The sequence below is a fragment of the Anser cygnoides genome, chromosome 4, assembly GCF_040182565.1.
Source record: "Anser cygnoides isolate HZ-2024a breed goose chromosome 4, Taihu_goose_T2T_genome, whole genome shotgun sequence".
In the NCBI taxonomy this organism is placed as follows: domain Eukaryota; kingdom Metazoa; phylum Chordata; class Aves; order Anseriformes; family Anatidae; genus Anser; species Anser cygnoides.
In genome coordinates this window covers 47,492,468-47,512,864 of record NC_089876.1, presented here as the reverse complement: position 1 = coordinate 47,512,864, position 20,397 = coordinate 47,492,468, and the positions used below count along the sequence as shown (strand labels likewise).

At 41.0% G+C, this 20,397-nt stretch overlaps 1 protein-coding gene across 2 annotated transcripts in view; it reads right to left on the bottom strand.

Annotated features, from left to right (window-relative positions):
* Positions 1–1,922: 1,922 nt before the first annotated feature.
* Positions 1,923–20,397, bottom strand: part of FHDC1 (FH2 domain containing 1) — a 36,037-nt gene continuing 17,562 nt past the window's right edge. For both annotated transcript variants that reach the window (XM_066996064.1, XM_066996065.1), the window contains exons 5-12: positions 17,625–17,710; positions 17,443–17,543; positions 14,757–14,827; positions 14,549–14,656; positions 13,569–13,639; positions 11,106–11,223; positions 8,740–8,904; positions 1,923–5,984 (exon numbers count right to left, since the gene is read on the bottom strand). In XM_066996064.1, coding sequence (XP_066852165.1) covers positions 3,939–5,984; positions 8,740–8,904; positions 11,106–11,223; positions 13,569–13,639; positions 14,549–14,656; positions 14,757–14,827; positions 17,443–17,543; positions 17,625–17,710 — 2,766 coding nt within the window. In that variant the 3' untranslated portion in view covers positions 1,923–3,938. The remainder of the gene's footprint in view (positions 5,985–8,739; positions 8,905–11,105; positions 11,224–13,568; positions 13,640–14,548; positions 14,657–14,756; positions 14,828–17,442; positions 17,544–17,624; positions 17,711–20,397) is intronic.

The following is a 20,397-nucleotide window of genomic DNA, read 5'->3' as shown; positions in this document are numbered from 1 at the left end:
ATTTCCAGAATGCATCTTTCAGCCAGGAGAACAAGACAGATTTTTATTGGCTTACGAGCAATAAAAAAGTAATGTATTTCTGGCTATTTAGATAGTGACGTGGCTAAAACAAACTCCTTTGTTTTCAGCAGCTGCTAACAATACCTGTAGGGAGCTGTTCCCAAGGCAGTTATCTCTGGCACTGGCAGCAGGAGGATGTAAACAGCATGTATCAAGTTAATGGAAAACGTTGAGCAGCCAGCTCTGAAAGGAACTGTGTTTAGCCGGGCCTCTCTCGCGGGGATTGCCTCCTCACGTGGAGCAGCAGGAGCGGCTTTCCGAGGGCAGGTCTTCCCGGGCGCGGACAGCCCCGGCTCCGCTGCAGCGGCGTAGCCCCGTGGGCGCACATGGAGCTGGAGGCAGCAAGCCGCGCAGAGGATGAGGTTACCGTCACCGTGTCCGGGCTCGGGGTCAGCGCTGAGCTAACACGCTGCGCACTCGCTCCCATCCCGGAGCTGGCTCGTGTCTGGCTAGGTCAGAGCCAACGCGTGAGCGTCTGCATCCGTCCACACAGACGTAGCCTAAGATGAGAGAGATAGCGGTGGGTTATTTTGAATGACATAGTCCGGACTTGTACGCTGTGGGAGGCGTGATGGGAACTCTTTCTGTCTTCCCTGATAATTTAATGAGCTGTTGTAATGAGGGATGCACTGAGCCCCTCATTTGTATGCAGTTCCCACATGAGATGTGAATATTAAATTCCTTTAAGTATGAATCAGCACCTCGCTCCTACTCCCACAGCTCCTTCCCCTATCTCTCAATCTCTACCAGCTCCGCAGCCCCAGATTCCCCCTCGGTCCCCCGGGCTCCCCCACTTCACTGTCACCTCAGCAGCCATCAAAGGAGACAGATGCGCCTCTGATCGCGATCACAAGCGTCAGCCGTTCGGCAGAACAAAGCTGGAGAAAAGGTCTCGTGTCTTTCTTCAAAACCGACTGCAACCCGGCTACCCCCGTGGCCTCTTTCTTTGGGAAAATTTCATGACATGGGAAATTAAACCTACAGGGCAACGCTGTCTCTGACAGCTGGTAGTTTAAGTAATGAATTGGTAATTATGAACCCTTTTGAAATAAAAATGAAGTTTAAAAAAACATAAACTTTTGAGACACACCTTTTGATGGTGAAGGGCTTTCCCACGTAGATTCCATCAGCAGCCATCACTCAGCGCTGGCAGACAGCAGGTGCTTGCCGCTCCGCACGGGGAGAGACGCACTCACCAAACGAGAAAAGTCAGGGGCTAAACAAGTTTGCAAATAGCAGCAATTCCAGTCCAAAAATCATTTCCATAGCAGAGGGGAGGAAGTGCTCCCTGAGGACAAGGAGGCTGGCTGGCTTTCATTTTTTCCGACGCATAGATGTTCTTTTTTTTTTTTTTTTTAAGCAGCAAAGCAGGAAAAATTATGGGAGAATAGGATGGAATGTGAAAATTCAGAATTGCAGTGTAGAAATCACCACCTGCTCCTGCAAAACAGGCTACTCTTTATTTCCAAAGCCCTGGGAGCTGTAAACCAGGATTTCTCAATAAAGTGTGCTAAGCTAAAAGGCATGAAGATAGTGACAGATCCAGACTTGTTAGTGCCATGAACATTTGTCTTGGCCACATCATGCAATGTATACACAAAGTGCTGCATCTACCATCTAATACCTTCCACGCTATACCCAGACATGTGCAGAAAGCCCTGCCTCAGGAACATTCAGAAACTAAAGACAAATTGCATGTCTTAGTACAAAAACAAACCCGGCATTTTAAAAGCCAGAATTTCTGCTGTGAAGCCCATCCTTTTGGGATTTTCCCACAGTCACCTACACTCAGATTCCAGTTGCCGGAGACCTCCAGGACCAAAGCCAAAAGTCTAACAGGAAAGAGAAGCATAAAGCTCATGCCCAGTAAATGGGAACTTTATTAAACTACCAAGTTACTCCGAAATGTATAAATGTTCCATTAAATACATTGTTTTCTTTTACACAGATTTATAGAAACTTATTTACATATTCCAAACACATTTAAATTATTTTTTCAAGCTTACTACCAATAAAAGTTGTGTTTTTTTTTTTAATAAAGGAAAAGAGTTAATCATCTGCTTTTGCAGATGTGCATACATACACACAGATACAAATAAGGAAAAGGGAGATTTTTTTTTCTTTTAAATCTAACCCACAAGGGAGGCAGCATCCAAAAAGCTTATAGGGTTTCGAGCAAAAATTCACCCTGACCAAAAAGTGGGCTATATAAATTCTCCCTGTGGGACAGACTCAAACAAGAAGCCCTGTGTAATACTTCATGGTGTTTGGGTATGATGTCTGCAGTAAGATTTGCTGGTATAAAGGAAGCACTAAGGGCCCCTTGCCAAATTCAAAGTACAAAGGTAGCTGTCCCTGATACTATCCCATGAGAAGCATGTGAGCAATCCAGCGGCCCATTCTCATTCCAGCACCAAGGGATAGAGCAGACAAGCAGATCTACCATCAGTAAGTCAATGCCACTTGTCTGAAGAGATTTTCCTATTATTTTATTCTTAAATGAGGCTTCATTTGTAAGCAAGTAAAAAGGCAACTCTTTAAATAAGATGCTTAGGAGAACAGTGATCAGTTTCCTCACCTACATACATTTCCCTTAGGAAGATGCATAGCACGCTGAACAAGTTTTCCCTCATTCTCTGTACCTCAGTCTGGTAAGATGTTAAAATTTGTATCTGCAGGAAAAAAGAGCTGTTTTTATTTTGTAAAAAGCTCATCAAATACTAGTTTAAGTCATCCTTTGGAGTCTTTAAACATTAAAAACCACATTTGAAGCAACCAAGGAAGTCTACAAAAACATTGTCATGCGTAAGCTCTGTGTTTCATGCTAAATATTCATGTTGACAAGGAGAGGAGGAGGAGGAGGAGGCAGGGAAACTGATGGCTCAATCAGAGCCATTGCAACATTCAAGTAATTTGGTAGTAGATAAACCAGTGGAAACATGGAATAGTACGAAAGTGCTCGGCACTACAACGCAGCCTTCAAGACTTGAACTGCAAACATCCTTGATATGTATCATAAATATATGGCACTTCTGTATGACCCAAAGCTGGCAAGTTTGCTTGTGACTAAAACAAGTCAGATGAGGAGTAGTCATCATCCCAATGGTTACTGATGGCCCTTCCAACAGGCACAGCCTCCGGCTGTGCTACTCGGTGCAGCACCGGCCGTATCTACTTGTGCATGCAAGACAACGCTGCCACATTCTTGGAGAATAAGCCTCCTGGCCAGCAGAAAGTTTTCTCCAGACACACGTACACATTCATAAAACATGCTAGAAATTCTTCAGTGAGGTTAAAGACAGCCACAAACAGAAAATATCCCATTTTACTATTTTTTGGCCAGCAGTTCCCAGTCTGTCCAATTGCCAGCAATGGACTTTGCAACAGGCAAAAAAGAGTTCCTGAATCCGAGGCAGTAGAAGCAACGAAAAGCACAATCACCCACGTTCATTTTCAGTACTGTTCCACAGGATTCACTTTAACATCAAATAAGGAACCGACCAGCACAAACGCTTGAGTCTTAGGAATAACCTTATGTACATAAAAACTGGCCTTTATCCATGTTTTCTGTCACAACGCGTTTCATCTTGTAGTTTAACTGCTTTAAAATTTTTGGCTTTTGGTGACCTTCTATATGATAAATACTCAAAGACTTGCTGTTACACTCTTATTCCATCACAGTAGCTTCAAATACATTCAAATTCGTAAAAAAGGATTTAGACCAGAACACGAGTAGTTGCCCTTTTCCAGTGGTGTGCGGTACTTTAAGAGCACATGATGTTGCTTATCAGCAATGTTACCGTTTTAAGGAATTCCACGACGCAGACATCCAGTGCTTGAACAAGTGTTCACATTCCAAGATTCACAAAACCTCTCCCTTACTTCAGTAACGGCTTTAGTATTTTACCTATTGTGGTCCGGTTTGCATCTTTCAGTTTAAGAGAGGACTTTTCCTCCGTTCCCTGCTCCTTTGCTGAAGGCTCCACTTTTGTGCTGACAGTGTCTCCCTGGAGGAGGCTTCTCCCAACCACTCTGGCACTATTTGCTCTCTTTAAAGTACTGCCTCCATTCTCCTTTGGACTCATCTCATCAGAGGTTGCTGCTGGCTTCGCTTTAGGCAGCCTCTGGGACACAGACCTTGTGATAGTTGGAGGTCTGGATGAGCTGGATAGATCCACTTTTGCACGCTTTGAAGAAGAAGCCACTGTATTCCTTGCGAAGCTGGGGACAGTGGATGGTGTTTTGGGAACACTGACTGGGACAACTTTGGTGTCATCTGCAGGGGTCTGTGGTTTTACGCTGGAGCGACAGATCTTTATCTCATCTGTCTTCGATTTTACAGTACTCCTAATAGGTTTAGAGATGGGCTTCTTGAGAGCGACTCTGTCCCTCTCAAAATGAGCACTGCTTGAGGTCACAGTGCCCCTCTGTAACTTTGGCTCTTCTACTGACATGCTGTGCCTGTAAGGACTTCTCGGCAGCGTGTCGGTTGTGCCTCGGACAGAGCTGCGACGAGACAGACGACTCTCCACTGCGCTAGTTTCACGAGGTGCCGGCTTGGCTTCGGGCTTTTTCACACTGCTTGGTGCTTTGTTAGACCGAGAAATAGGCACCACTTTCCTCATACTTTCGTTCTCAGAGGCATTCAAAGTTCTTACAGGTCTGGAAGAAGCTGTGTGGCTTGGGCGAGTGCCACTGGATTTGGAGGAACTTGGAGATCTATCCTTTAGAGAGTTTCTCTTTGGTCCTACTGCGTCTTTATTTTTTACGGACTTTTCTTTAGAAAGCATGTGCTTGCTGTTGGCATCATCCTTATCATTTGTGGAAGTGTGAGGAGACAGATTCTTGGCAGACGCAGTATTCAGGTTCGAGAAGAGCGTTCTAGACCTGTACTGAGCACCACTCACAGAAGAGCGTGCTTTGCCAGCCTCACTTCTTACTTCGTTGCCTACTGATTTAAAATCATTTCCCTCTTCAGAGTCCAGCGTCAAAGAACAGTCAGTCGTAGTATCCGACACATAGAACATTGGCCCATCTTCCCTACTTCCAGAAACACTTGTATCCATAGACATGGGGCTGCTGCTGCTGGGCTCTGAAGCTTCGCTCTTGCAACCCACTGTCTTGGCTTTATGGTCATGAGCCTCTCTGGAGCTCCTGCAAGCTGGAGGCAAGTCATCATCAGCAGTGCTAAGGGAATGCAAGCTTAGATCATCTAGAGTCTCCAAGTCTGTCCCACCGACATCCTCTAAGTATATTAGAGGCGTATCTTCTGCAGGCTTTGCTCCTTGAATATCAAACTTACGTAATCCTTTAACAAGTTCGTGCTCCTCAATTGCAAGGGCCAGAGCGTTTATATCAGCGGACTCCTCACAGGAGGCGTTAGAAGTGTGCATGTTGTAGTTGGTGCTTCTCGGTGGGTAACGGGCACCAGGACCGGCTGAGACACCGAAGTGACTGGACTGTGCTGGGGGCAACTGCAGGAGGTCACCGCTTTTCACTTTGGTTTCAGACTGCTGGTGCAAGTGCAAGGTATTTAAGTTGAGATCTCTAGTTTCTTTGGATTCAGTCCAGGCCACGTTGGGTCTTGCTTGTCGGGTGTTTGTACGGGGAAGGCTGTTAAACTTGTTTGGATCCTCATCTTTTGAGATTTCCAGGAAACTCTGCAGCTCCCTGTCTGCAGTAATCCCCAGAGAAAGTCGAGAGCGTCTAGAATTGGGGTTTCTGTACGAAGGGCTTTGAGGTCTTTGCTGCAAGAAGGGAAGAAACTCTTCAAGTCCTTTTTTGGCCAACATTTCCACATCATTTTCACTGCTGCTCCGTCCAAAGCTCCCAAGCTCTCCAGCTGCCCAGGATCGACGCTTCTCCTCCAGCTCCTTTCGCCTTTGCAGATGATGAAGTTCCTGAATCTCTCGTTCCCTGTTTTCCTGATGAAGAAATGCATAAATCCATGTTACAGAGGACAGTGTCCTATACATGAGAACAAGTTACCTTGCTTTATCTTTCCCTTTATTTCTTCCTATCAAAGTTAGTTCCTTCTGCCATCACCCTCCCTCCACCCCCAATACATACAACCCACATGAATTCACTGGGGCAATCACAGTCTGCAACCATTAACCATATGGGCAGCAGTTCCCTGCATAACTAATGCTGTAGGCACATTGGTCTGGTCAGCCTAAGAAAAAAAACGCGCAAGTTCCCGCACAGCATAAGAACGTGACCTATCAAACCCAAGCAGATGTCAAGTGCATTCAAAGAGTCCCTGCTATATATGGAGAGCTTGAAATCTGCTCACAGTATGTTTAGAGTTGGCAGTTTTATCTGGTGAGTAAACTTCCACCTGAGCATTACGTATTTTACGACAAACTCGTCTGATGAGCACAGTCAACGTGTTCCTTCCACTGTCCCATATTACAACAATTGCAATTGTAGCAGCAAGTGGAGTTTCCATAGGGTGCTACTTACCTCCAACTTGAGCATAACAGATAGGAAATTTTATGAAAAGACATTACCTACTTCCATATGAAAGCAAATGAAAAAGTTTACACAACGCCTCATTATCATTATTTTGACATCAACTGATACCACTCAAGGACCATTAATAAATGCCTCATTCCAGATTTGGATCTCTTGTTCACTTCAAAATTTGATAACTACTGCTCAGAAGTCGTCCAGGGCAGGCTGGAGATTTTGCTAATGAAGCTACTGGGTTCTGGTTTAGAAAGCAGCAGTTTGTGTTTGAAAGACAACACAGGAACACCTTTCTGCTATAAAATCACTGTCAGTGGATTATTATGAACGTCAACATTTTAACTGTCACCTCTACACTTCAGATTTAATCTAGGTGCAACTTCAGTTGACCTTTCCAGGTTATTTTCTGAAATGGAGAACCTGGTTTTCTAGAGCCAGTACAGCTGTAGCAAAAGAAAGAAGAGAAAGGGCTAGTCTTAACAGAGGATTCAAAAATTACATAATTTTCCAGCATGTTGTTAAGTCTGCCCTCAGCAAGCCTGTATGACACACTGTTTAAAAAAACACACCTCTATTTGTCTGAAGCACTGTCTAGTTTGATTTTCCCATTGTTGTGACAACAGAGGAGCTGCACAACTATAAACAGTTGCCTGAAAGCTTTCAGTAAACAAAAGCCTAATGCTGAAACTCCTTTTGATGAATGGGTTGATCTACACCTCTTAAAGCGGATTTGAGGTGGCACTGGGCTGTGAAAGATAAGATGCATTAGAGACCTCAGAAACCCAAACAGCTAAGAAAGGAAAAAGAAAAAACTTGCTTTTCAGGAAGAATGTCTGTGACAGGGAGCTTTCTTTTACAGGCATGGAATTACAGAATTAATTCTTGCCTAATGCTAAAGCTTAACTTTAAATATCCCATTGTAAAGAGAAATAGTTAAAAATAGTTGTAGATACTACTTTCGTCTTCCATACTAGACACAGAACATTTTAACCTCACCCAAAACATGCTTCTGGAGATTTTATTCACATGAAAAATCTATTTTAAGCACATAGAGTCATGTTCCAAAATTGCAAAAAAAAAGTTTTAACATTGGAAATATGTGCATTTGGCTATCATGTGTAAGCCATCTTTTTACACTGCTAGCTGTGCTGTCCACATGTTACATTGAGCAGAACTGCAGTCTCTATTCTAAATTGTTCCATTAATTTTGTAGGGACATAGGTAATCCACATGAAATACCTAGTAAGTAAATCTTTCCAATAGTCACAAATAAAAGTCTAATTTGTCATTATTTTGAGTGTGACTACTTACTACAGAGAGACGAAGGGAGATCCCCATGGGATCTTGAAGTAATAGCTATTCATCAACGACTTGTAATGTGTGATTATGAATTAAATCCCCAACCCCAAATAATTGAACACATCCTTCGTGAATGCACAAAGTCATCTCTCACTGAAATGTCTGCAACAGTTACCACCGTTTATATCTGTATAATATTCACATGCATAACTACATGCTGCCTTGGGTGGTAAACGGTAGGTAAGCTAATGGGACAATGAGCATGTTAACTGAACATCCTCTTAGCTTGCTATAATCAAGAACGTTCATCTCTCTCTTCTAAACTAAGGCTTTTATGCAAAGTGCTGTCAAATGCAGATCGCGTAAGGCAGAAAAAATAAATTTCTGGATCCATCTAATTAATGCTATTTATAAAGTCCTAAAAATTATTTGTAATGACAGGCAGACTTTTCTCAACCAAAATTGTAACCAGTGCTGATACTGCTCCTTGCCTACGCTCATCTTTGCATACTTTAATTATTTGGGACCAATTCACGGTATGCCGTTAGTTAAATACCATATAGCAATTATCAACCTTCTCACCAAAGGAGGAGGAAGAAGCCCACCTACAAGCAGGCCTACAGGCTACCCTGACATAACATCTCAATGGTCTGGTCAGCCAGAGCAGAAGGCGCAGAACAGGATGAGAGCTGATGACTTGACAGTAGGACTGCATACTGAGCTGGGCAGGTTGACCATTTCCATGGCATTTTGCTGTAGCCATTCTGGCAAATATACCAAATACCACCAGATATGAAGTGTCCCTTAGGCAGAAAACACATAACTTAATCCATGTGAGCCAGCATTTATTTCAAACAAGTGAGAATCTCGTTCAGCGGTTAACAGCCTTACTGCAAGTTTAACGGTGCTTACCTTAACAGCCTTGTTGAATCTAATGCAGAAGTCCCTAAATATCTGGAAACATTCATCCAACTTCATAGTTTCTTTGTCCTCACAGAAAAAGTCAATGAGAGCGTTTCCTTCCTTTTGCAATTCTCGTTTCTGGTGTTCAAGCTCTTTTAGATGTCTCACAGCAAACTGTAGCAAAAAACACAGTGGCATGAACTAGATAGAAAAACTGAAGTCCCAACGGGTGATGTAAATATTAGGAATTTAAGAAAATCACTTTCCATCCTAGAAGCACTTACAGAGCCCTGGAAATTAAGACTTTGAGGGAAAACTCCTACTAACTAAAAGAGGTTTCTTGTCATTTCTGCAAAGTGAGTAAGGAAGGTCAAGGAAAATGCATGAATCAAAATGTAAATTCTAGTGACTAGGATACAAACCAGGCAAAAGTTCAAAAGCCCAAAAGCCCCTCAACTGACATAGAACTTTAATTCTCAGTTGAGTAAAACCAAAGAATGTACTAGGACACTGGTGGACCACTTTGGAGCCCCCACAAAGCTCTACATGCCTTATTTTCCCATTTTCCCTGCAACTTTCAACTCAATTGAAATGGGATAGTTCTTTCTCCCCACTTTTCTCAAAAAATGCACGAATGTGGATATACATCATACAATCCGCTGCTTCCTGAGCTGACCTTAGACCACCACCACAACAAAAAGCCTTTCATGCCAGACAGGTAAGGAAATACTATAAATATATTTTAAGACATCCAGAAAACATCCCTCTGAAGTAGTTCTTTGAGTCAGAAGTGTAGAGCTATACAGACAGGGTTGGAGTAGATTGTTGGAAAAAAATCAGGAGGAAGACGGTAAGCCTGTAGTTAGACTTTGAGCAGCAGAACTACTTAAAAGAATTTCAGGAGTTGCTCCTCTGTCTCCCCTGTCTGTATCACCAGCCATTCACTCCCAACCTTGCACGGTCCCACATCTGAGAACACATCTGACTCAAAGTAATGTGGGGAGAAAGTTAATTTCCAGACAAATCTGTTCTGACACTGTCTACCTCATGATCACCTAAATGCTTCTTCTACTGCAGCACTGGAGTGTGAATAGCCAGCTGGAGGCACTGGTGACCATTAAGACAACCCCACCTGCCAGAAAGCTACTTGCCAAATGATGGCAGTAGGGTAGGAACAAATCTGACTTGTTAACGTTCAGAAAAAAAAAAGAAAAAAAAAAGCTGGATAGAAGATAAACTGGACAACTGACAAGAGCATACATAGAAAATTACTTCCTCCCACATATTTCAGTAATTTATTCATGAGGATGAGATAATGAAAGCTGACTTTCAATCAGCTTGGTTATCATCTGAAATTTAAAAACAAAAACCGGAAGTGTTTGTGTAAGGTACGTATTTGTAAAATTATTTTTTTCCCAACATTTTTTTGGAATGTGGCCTAAACAAGGTTGTAGTGTTACGTAAAACCATCTATTAAATGAAAAAAAAATCCCAAACATGTCAGAACAGAACATTAAAGAGTCTTAAAGGACAGCTATTTCAATCTTAACCCGCCTCTTTCTTCATCAGCTTCACATCTCCTGTAAAACTACAGGACTATAACTACACTTGCAAGTTGAAAATCAGGGTGGGTTAAGTTCCAGTTCCAACGCCTGCTTTTTCACTTTTAATAACTATCTATAGCATGAAACAGAAAAAACATTTAACTGAAGTATAATACATATTTCTCCAGGCATCACCCGGAAAATACCAAGAACTTTGCTTCAAAGCTAAGCGCTCTGCTTCAAAGTTAAGTGCTATACACATTTATGCCTATGAAGTCACTGCGATAGGAAAAAAGAAAAGGAGAGCCTACCAAGAAGTAATGGCATGGCTTAGAATAATACACTCTGTGTGAAGGGCAAATTGGTACAGAAATCAGCCCCTTAGCATGCAAGCTGCTAACAATATCTCTCCAGTCACCTAACAATCAGGATTAATATGCATAGCACAGCCTCAGCAAAAACTGGCATGATCCAATATAACGTCACAGCTGCCCGAAGTGCAGTATCTGCGTGTTAAGTACAAAACCAGAGATCAGTCCCAATTGTCTTACATTTTAACTACAGATCTCCAATAGTCATTTCACAGGCATCAAACACGCTTGCCTAACACGCCTCAGCCAATGCACACTCAACATCCCTGCTGGTAAAAATACAGTCTTTCCAACACTCTTGACAAACAGCATATATCTGGAACACCTTCGTACAACCGACAGGGTAGACATATTAAAACAATGCTTCTGTTTATTAACTTGTCCACAAAAATTACATTGAGCTGAGGAATGCTACTGCATTCAGGTGACAGTAACACATTAACACAGATATCCTACAAACCTGCAGAAAGCTTTCCATCTGGTAAAAGAGTTTCGGGTCTCGTCGAATGCTGTCTTTAACAGATCTTGCTTTGAAAGACAGTGACTGAAGCTCTGCTTCTAAATTATCAATGGATAACCTAAAAAAAAAAAACGCATGCACAGAGAGTACTTATCAGTGAGAAAGAGTTGCCCCTAGGTTAGCCACAATACGCATCAAAAATGGATGTTTAAGATGAGGTGCAACCTGGCTTTTAAACAAGACCTGCCTGTTCAGGAACTCTTTCCAGAGTATAAATCGAAAGTTAGGAGAGAGATAAGCACACTTCTTCTTATTTGCAACCTGAAAAGATTCCCATGGGGTGTGGTTTCACAATTAACTCGAGCCAGTCCTACCCAGCCTTACCACCTGAAAGTGCAATGCCACCCTGCCCGAGCGCTCCTTTTTTTCTCCCTGCGGCCTGTGCTAGCACTCATCTTCTAGATGGCCAGCCATATCTGGGAACTGAAAATTAATCCAAGGAAAGGCCAAGGCAATTTGCTTCCAGATGGATCATTTCCTTGGTCCATCTGATTACGTTACTGTTTAAGTGCCAAAGCTGGCACAAAAGGGGGTCAGAAGGGATTGTCAGCCAGGACTGCCCATTTTGGCAACAGCATGAGGCATCATGAAATTGCACGTTATGTTCTTCTAAATTGTCACAGCAATGCAGCCCACACAGTCTCGACCCAGCAGTCGTAACATTTCATCCTTCATGAACATCCTTCACCACATACCAGCAGCAGAGCTGCTCCTGTTTTTAGGCAAAAATAACTCAACAAATGTAAGACCACAGGAAAGAGCTCTCATGTGATGTAATCTAAATCTTATCCTGGGAGAGGCATTTTCCATATGATGAGAGCTTCCACCCAGATCCCTCAGTCACTTTGAGGGTAAACACCTCTATACCCATGACATTTCCTTCACAGGGAAATTGAGCTCTGTCTGGAGTTAAAGCACCAATATTTCCAAAACGGTAAAAATTAACAACTGCACATATGCTCCTAACTACCCTTAATTCACCAGCAGAGAGACTTCAAAACAGTAAGGCTGAAGATTTGTGGCAGACTGACTGAAGTACACATGGCAGAACATGGTGTACATGTATAAATGAATATAATGTGTGTTGCGTTTTCTCTGCTTACTTCATCTCCAAAGGTTAGCTCCCTGCTCTGGGAAGATCATAGGTGTTTTTGCAAATGAGAAAAGGCGTACATGATACAGGCTATATTTTTCTGCCTGTGAAAGAGGAGGATGAAGGACTACAAGGAAAGAAGGTGAGATAATAAAAAATAAAGTACATAATGGCAGTTGTTTTAACATGCTCTAATTGGAAGGATTTATGAGCAACTTGTACATGACAGTTGTCTCTAATAATGATCTTCCTCACGCCCAATGGTAAGACATGTATTTCATTTTGTTTCATTTTCCTGTAGAGTGCATTCCATGAATAGATTTCAGCAAGAGTTACAGCAGAAGATTTTCAGCATTAACAAATGTGATCAAAGAACTGAAAGGCTAGAAAAATATCACCAATTTTCAGATTCTGCCTGTTCCCCAGTAGTTTGCCAGGGGGCTTGGATGCCGAGGGAAGCTACATTCCCCAGCAGGCCACGAGGCAGACTGCCAAGAAGCTGTGTGGGTTGGATGGCAGAGAGCCACACAGGTGGTCCATCAAAAATTTTCTGATTAACTCCATGGCCACTCCTTTCTTCAGAAGATTTCAGAGTCCTTTACAGACATGACTTAATTCTGCATCAGATATAAGAGCTTGGATCCATTTTACAGCTGGGAAAATAATGTAAATAGATTGCCCAAAGCTCAAGGAGTAAGGAAGTAGCAAAACTGGGAGTAGAGCTCCAGGATCACTAGCTTCCAGGTTTGTGCTTTAAATCGCAACATCTCACAAAAGCAAGTAGAGTTATCAAGGTATGAATCAGGTACAGTTTAAAAGTGTGCAGCTAGAGATGTTGAGATGAAAACACAGAGCCCCAAATCCTTCAGATTTTCCACCTGACAGAAATGGAGAAGCAAACCAAATATCAAAACACATCCAATAGAAGCCATGGCCAGCACTTGTATCTGGAACCACGCTTGGAAGAGTACTGAAGCCTGCTCAGAGGCAAATGAAAACTGGTTTAAAGGAAAACAGTAACGTGCTTTAGCATGATCTCTTAAAAGTAGCATCCATGCGCATGTTATTTGACAGAGACAAAACTACAAAACACCTCTGGAGACCGCGTCATAAAAAACCTTATACCTGAAGGCACATTGCAGGCATATTTCTGCTAGCAAATGGAAATGAAGCCCTCAAAGCTATAGTAAACATTTGTAAAGATCTCAGTTTTTGTGCCAAGATTTCTCTGAATGAGCCTCATTGCTCCACAAATAAAAAAGTTCCAAGTCACAGTCTAACCCTAAGTTTTCGGTTTTCTTTTGGCTTACCTGGCGGCATCATGAACATCCCTAATTTTTTCTGAAAAGTTGAGAAGAGCAGCATCTTTCTTTTGGGCTTCCTGAAGCAAACAGAACAAAACCAAAACACACACAACCCATTAACATTCCATTACCATGCCAAAGTACCTAAGTCCAACAGTTCTAAAGCCTCTGGGAGGGCATTTAAAGTTTTGTCTCCTGCACTGTTTTCCTTCCTGTGCAATCCTAACACAACTGAGCAGAGGACGCCACTTAAAAGAAAGGCAGGGATGAGAACTAGAAACATTAAACAACAGCTTCCATTTCGCAGTCCACAGCAATAGCTGCTTCTGCCAGTGAACACAAGTCACATTAATAGGGAATGCTAGGGAAAGAACAATTTACTGATTCCTATTGTCTGATCAGATACAATGTCTCCTGCACAAACATCAATTAATACCCCATTGTCTGCTGACTAGAAATCTGTTAAGCCAGTTTGTACACAGATAACCAAAGGCACATATGGAAGCATTTAAATTCTCTCCCTTCTAAAATCAAGAAGTTTGAAAGGAAGGAAAAATAACTAAAAAAAAAAAAGTCTGCTGCAGTTTTAAAAATACTTGTCAGTCACCAAAGGTGGAAAAACCAAACAAACAAAAATCAGAAACATGTTGATGAAAAGATTCAGTAGGATGATTAAAAGGGTACTTATCAAAAGAAGTCACTTCTACATTATAAGAATTCAGGAAAGTAAGAGAAAAGCTACAGTGAGAAAGTTAGATGAAGGTAAGCTCCTACATGAGATTAAAAAATCAAGCTTTCCATGGATTTCTGAATAGGGAGACCAGAGATAGAAAAAATAGTGAACTTTGTGTAAGAAGGAGAAAAGAAGAAGATCAAAGCCTTAAACAAGCCACTTTTTCTGAGACACACGGCTCCTTCTATTGTCTATCATCTATGGCTTTAGATTTGCATCAGTTACTTATACCAACAAAATAGCCTTTATATACCAGAGCAACAAAATGCAGCAGGCTCATCCCAGGTTTGTTTGCTTTTGTGTCCGCCAGCTTGAGCAGTGACGACAGTTTAAATCCAACAGCATTGCCAGCATAACCTCCCTAAAAAGAAGGAAACAGCTGAGGTGTGTGGCATAAATGGACTGCAATACTAACAATGAAGTTTGGTCAATCAGCCATCCTCATTTTAGATGTCACTTACCGCATTCATAATATTCCCAGCCTGGAGGACCAAGTGCAATATGGAATGCAGCTCCTCACAAGTCATTAACTCTGTAAGGAACAGAAAATTGCTGTCTAATAATTGTTTACAAATACACGCACACTTACCAAACTGCTCTTCACATCAAGCTTTTAAAGATGGTGATTTTTATTTTAACAGGAAACTACAGTAAATTCAAAGGTCCTGGGAAAAAAAAGGTCCTATATAATTCAAAGTCACAAGCACAGTTGGCAAACCTCAACTATATGTTCAGACTTCAGGCTTTGCAAGTGTAGTATTTCCAAGGCAACCCCCAGTAGCTCACAAAACATTTGGGGCCTAATCCTGCAATGTGCAAAGCATCTTATGCAAGTATCCTCACAACCTACTAAATTCAGTCTGAGGCAAATGTTCTGCACCTCGCAGGATCCATTGCCATCTGTCAGGATTGGATTTTTGAACAATTACTCTTTTTGGGGAGACTTAGGCATCAGGCCTGAGAAGACATCAGACAATGTTTTAATTTTCCATTCTTATCTCATTATGAATCACTATTTTATTTCTATATGATCACCAACTCAGAGTGGCATTTGTTTTACTTCAGTGACATCAAAGATGATTAGCACAAAGTTATATTCACTGTGAAGCAAAGAGTCAAATGGAATAAAACTGCCACTTAAAGCTTTTCCATCACGGAAGCTTTCCTTGTACACATGCCCTTTTTGCAAAATGCACAGTAGTGTTCTGAGTTCATACACCTCTTCACCCACCCCACACATGAACAGAAAACAACACGTGTTTAAAAGTCACTGAGCATAGCACCTTAGAAATAAAGACAGGAATTCAAGATTGCTAAGAGTTAATAGATTAGTATTACACAAATGGCATAGTAAACTGAGTAACTGCAAATTCACAAATCACCTCTAAGGCAAGAAAATCAATGTGAGCTGTTTTTAATGTAAGGTACTAATAAAAGGTGGAATCCTTTTGATTGCAGTATAAATACTTTTAAAAATTATTTTGCTTCAAAGTTCACATTCTGAAATTTACCCCACATTTAACTGCTCAACACAATGCACTAATCTATCATTTTGGAAGCAGACAGCCTTTGTATCTTTGGATTTCAGTATTAGCAGGATAAAGTCATATAACGAATTAAGCAGTCTGTGATCTAACAAGCTATAGGTGAGGAAGTAAGGGGGAAGAAAGAGGAGAGAATACAAAAGAGAATACTGGATTTCATAAGGCCAAGGAGAGAAAGCAACATCTAAAGATTTTGCATACTAAGAGCCTGCTTAGCGTCACTGTGAGATACATCCATTTGCAGGCGAGATGAGAATCCATCAAGCTATTTAGACCATCCTAAGCCTTAGTGGTTATCAGCGTTAGGATTTAAGTAAATATTCTCGCAGCTTAATTACAAGGAAAGAAACAGAGTAGATGGGTATAGAAAAGTAGACAGAATTCCTAAACAACTTCAGGCTATCAACAAGCCCTCAAGTGAAAAGACCAAATGGAGAGGAGCGGATGACACAACTGGACTGAAGACAGGGAAGCTCAGTCTGATTTGCATGGCTGACCTGGTGCAGGATCTGGAGACTAAGGTGTCTCCTCTGGAGGGAAAGAATTCATCAGAAAGGTCCTGGGTGAAGGACATGAAGGACAATAGGGCGCGGCTGCTTTTATACATAACATATTCCCCTCACCTATGTCTGTTGCTCAAAACAAAGAACAATGATTTCAAAGAGCTCCCAATAAAAGGCCAAACTCAAACCTCAGCTTAAGGTAAGGGACATTTTCCTGAGTCAGGAAGGACCAGTTCAATCCCCACAGTTGGGAAGAACACACCAGACTTTTCTCCCTTTCCCTTCACTAAAAATGACTATCCTAAGCGCTGGTGCTCATATTTGAATATTTTGACTACTGTGCCTTTTTATCCCACAAGAAGCAGTCTAGACAGTGCTCCAGTAGTCTGTCAGAAAATTTACCAACATGAAGTAGGACTTTCATACTGAGAAACAGGACAAATAGGTACTCAAGGCATTTGAAAATGTCAGCATTAATGTTAAACGAAACTAGGAACTCAGTTATTTTCCCACAGAGCAGAAGATACCAGATTAGCTTTAGAATAACCAGTCGTAGTATTTCAAAGCTTGTGAAATGTAGAGAACATGAATTCAGCAACAAGGGAAGACAAAGGAATAACAATAGAATTATGTCTCCATAGTAAAGATTTTAGCCCATCAGTACTGCCACCTCAAAAGGCAACTGCACATAGGGAAATCTGGAAACTAGACAGTGATTTCCTCCATGGATCTCTGAAAATGAGCAAAAAAGTTTAACAGTGGGATTCAATCACAGCAACAGTGATACATGAAAGAGTGAACTGTATTCAAATGACAAGGATTTGTCCTAATTTGATCATGAACATCTTTGCTTGCGTCAGCTTAGGATACACTGTTTGTAGGCTTTCATGAACTCATTGGTAGTGTGTCCAAGTCTCCAGATTTTTGATTTTGGAAGCAAAGATTCACCAGACACACCCTGATGGCATTTGTCAGAGGGGAGTTAGCTTCCTTTTAATAGTGAAGGTACCTGAAATTCAAGCTCTGGTCTTCATAAAGCAGACTAATTAACATGCTAACAAAAACAAGAGTATTATACATGTCCCAACATGCTTAATTACCTTTTGTTGCCCGTCTTATAATTTTCATGTCATCCTGCAGAGAAGCACAGGAGGGTGAGAACTCCCTCTCTAACACCATGGCTTCAATCCTAAGAGCGTAACTGGAGCAGACAAACAAACAGGTTTAGAACTGACAGCCAAAGAGAACCATCATGAACAGAATAAACCTACTATCTCCTTACTTTGGCACCTGGATTAGTAAATACATGAAGGAATCAGCTTGAGACAGTTTTGATACATCTCCATCAAAGGCTTTTAATTTCTTTACCTAGAAAAGAGAAAAAAACACTAGCAAAGAATTTTATTGAAGATCAAGATTAACTTGATTCTGAAAGGAAACACCCTGAAAAACAGTAAATTTAACAGGAGTTAAAGAGTTCACTTAGTGGCTAAACAGCTTTACAGTCCAAGATCTTGTAATCTGGGCACATCCCAACCAGAAAAAAATAAAACCAGTAACATCACTCTTCTCCCCAAACCCTAGCTACAAAATCCAATGGAAAAAACATGGTACCATCAATCTGTACCTCCTCAACTCCCCGTCCCCAACTACTCCCTTACACATGTTCAGTCGGTGTTTAAAAAAAAAAAATTGGCCTCATAATAATGTTTAGGACAACACTGTTCCAGTTTCCCCATGAGAATCAGTTCTTCTCTTTCTCACTGGTCCATTTGCCATTCTCCAGCTAAATTTTTGTTCTGCCAGGAAACAGCTGCTTAAGTGATGATCTGAAAAATGATCCTCAACTCTTCAACTACGAAACGCACTTGGGCATAACCTAAAGTATTGGGTGTAGTTTAAAGTTAACTGTGTTCAGCATTTTCAGCGTAAGACTGCCTAAGTCTCTGGCACAATGCAGCTAAAATCTGCGTGTTTTTTTTTTTTTTCCAGATACTTGCTTCAATTGTTTCCTCTAAAACTCTCTTAAGGGGTAAAACCTAATGCTCTTGAGTTTATTTTTTTTTCATTCATATGAAATAGTTTAAAGATAAATGCAAGGTTGCATTTTGAAGTTATTTGTGGTCAGTATTTTGAGACAGCGTTTACGTGTAAAGGAACTATCGTTGCATTCATTTTGTCAATCTTCCTTCCCAGCTCCACCAAAATCCATATATTTGCATGATCTGCAAGCCACTGATCTGCCCACATACTTAGTATATGTTTATACAGAAGAAGTGGAAAATACATGCACATATACTTAAGTATAACTGGAATTTCTTCCACATTTCCCAACACAGCAATTGTGTCCAAAAGCAGAGCTCACTCACAATTATGCTATTTCTTCATTCAACCAACAAGTTCATATCCAGTATCAGTTGTACATTTCCACTCATTTACACACTACCCATCAGCCTTCCTTTTTATGACATTACACTTAAGGCCCATTCATAACCACACTTACACAGCTGCTTTTCAGTTTTAGGAAGCTTGTTAAGATATCCTGGAAAGAGAGAGACTCCATCAGGGCATCAACAGTTTTCAGGCTGCCAGGATTTAGCAAGATATCCATGAGTTCTGTTGTGTTTTTTTTTTTCTTTTATGTTGTTGCTGTTTGTGGCTTTTTTTTTTATTTCACATTGTAAAAAAAAAGAGTAATACTGATTTATAGTGAAAGACAACACAAGTTATGATAAATCAGGGATTTAAAATAAATTCTGCACTAGCAGAATAAAAGGATTTTTAAATCGCTTTGTTCCGCTTTATTCCTATTCTTTCTTTTCCATACCATAAAATACAGAAGTGTTGAGAGCACATTAGCAAAGAGAAAACAAAAATTGGAAATTAAACCCAGAATAACAAAACTTCCTTTTCAAATTTCAAACCAACAACAAAACAAACCAATAAAAAAAAACTTATGACAGAAAGAGAATTCCAATCAAAAAAGCAATTTTTATTCAGGCTACCTAACGCAATTTCCTAACCTGCCATTTAACTCACAATATTGAGACAAAAGCTCCTTCTAAAGATAAATTGCATACCATTTATTTGAGGCCTGAGAAAACTCCTAATTTACAGAGTCATTCAAGAAGTCTGCCAACAAAAAACAGGAAAGACCAGACTTGACATTCCTGATATTTCTAAGGTGTTAAAACAAGCTAGAAACAAAACCCAAATAAACACTTTTTTCCCCTACATTATGAAGTGGGGGGTGGGAGATAGTAAATATTTCAGACAGACTTTGCAGGTGGTTCTTTAACCTTCCCAAAACATAGCGGTCTACTTTCTAAACAACAAAACCTGCAAAATCTCCAACTTCATTTTAGTATATTGCAAATACCAGTTTGGCTATAAAGGACACAGGCATTCAGATTTTTGGGGGGGGGGGGGGGGGGGGGGGGGGGGACACAACAAAAAAAAAAACAACAAAAGAAGCACACCACTGCCACCCACAAATCACCAAGATGAAGATCACGTAACCACAGGCATTTAAAGAAAGATGCAATTTTAAAATTTAAATGCACAAAAAGTAGAAAGAAAAAAGCCTGAGATACTCACACAAATATTAACTTATGCTGCCTGTACTACATTTAAATGCAGTGCTGTAAGTAGAATCAATGTTACCTATGTGGAGTGTTAATGTGAACTTTGCTTCCCCGAGAGTCGAACGTTTCAAAACCTTTTGTGGACGCTGGATGAAATCCACTTTCTCCCACCCTGTACCGGGAAAAATGCCTGAAGTGGCACAAGGGTGTCAAAACCCCAGAATTCACCCAGAGGAATTTTCCTGTACAAGCAAAACAGAAGACATTCACCTGGCTGCCTTCTGATGGATAAGATGGGTTGTGAATGTCACAATGCAAAAATTTGGGGCAGTTGCCAGCCCAAAAGAGAGTCTGTGTAATGATCCTTAAAATAAAGATGTGCTCACAGCCTGGTTACGCTTTTTCCATCCCACATCAGCCATCTTAAACACCACTGTCTTTGCCCTACATGTCCAAAACTACCTTTATAAG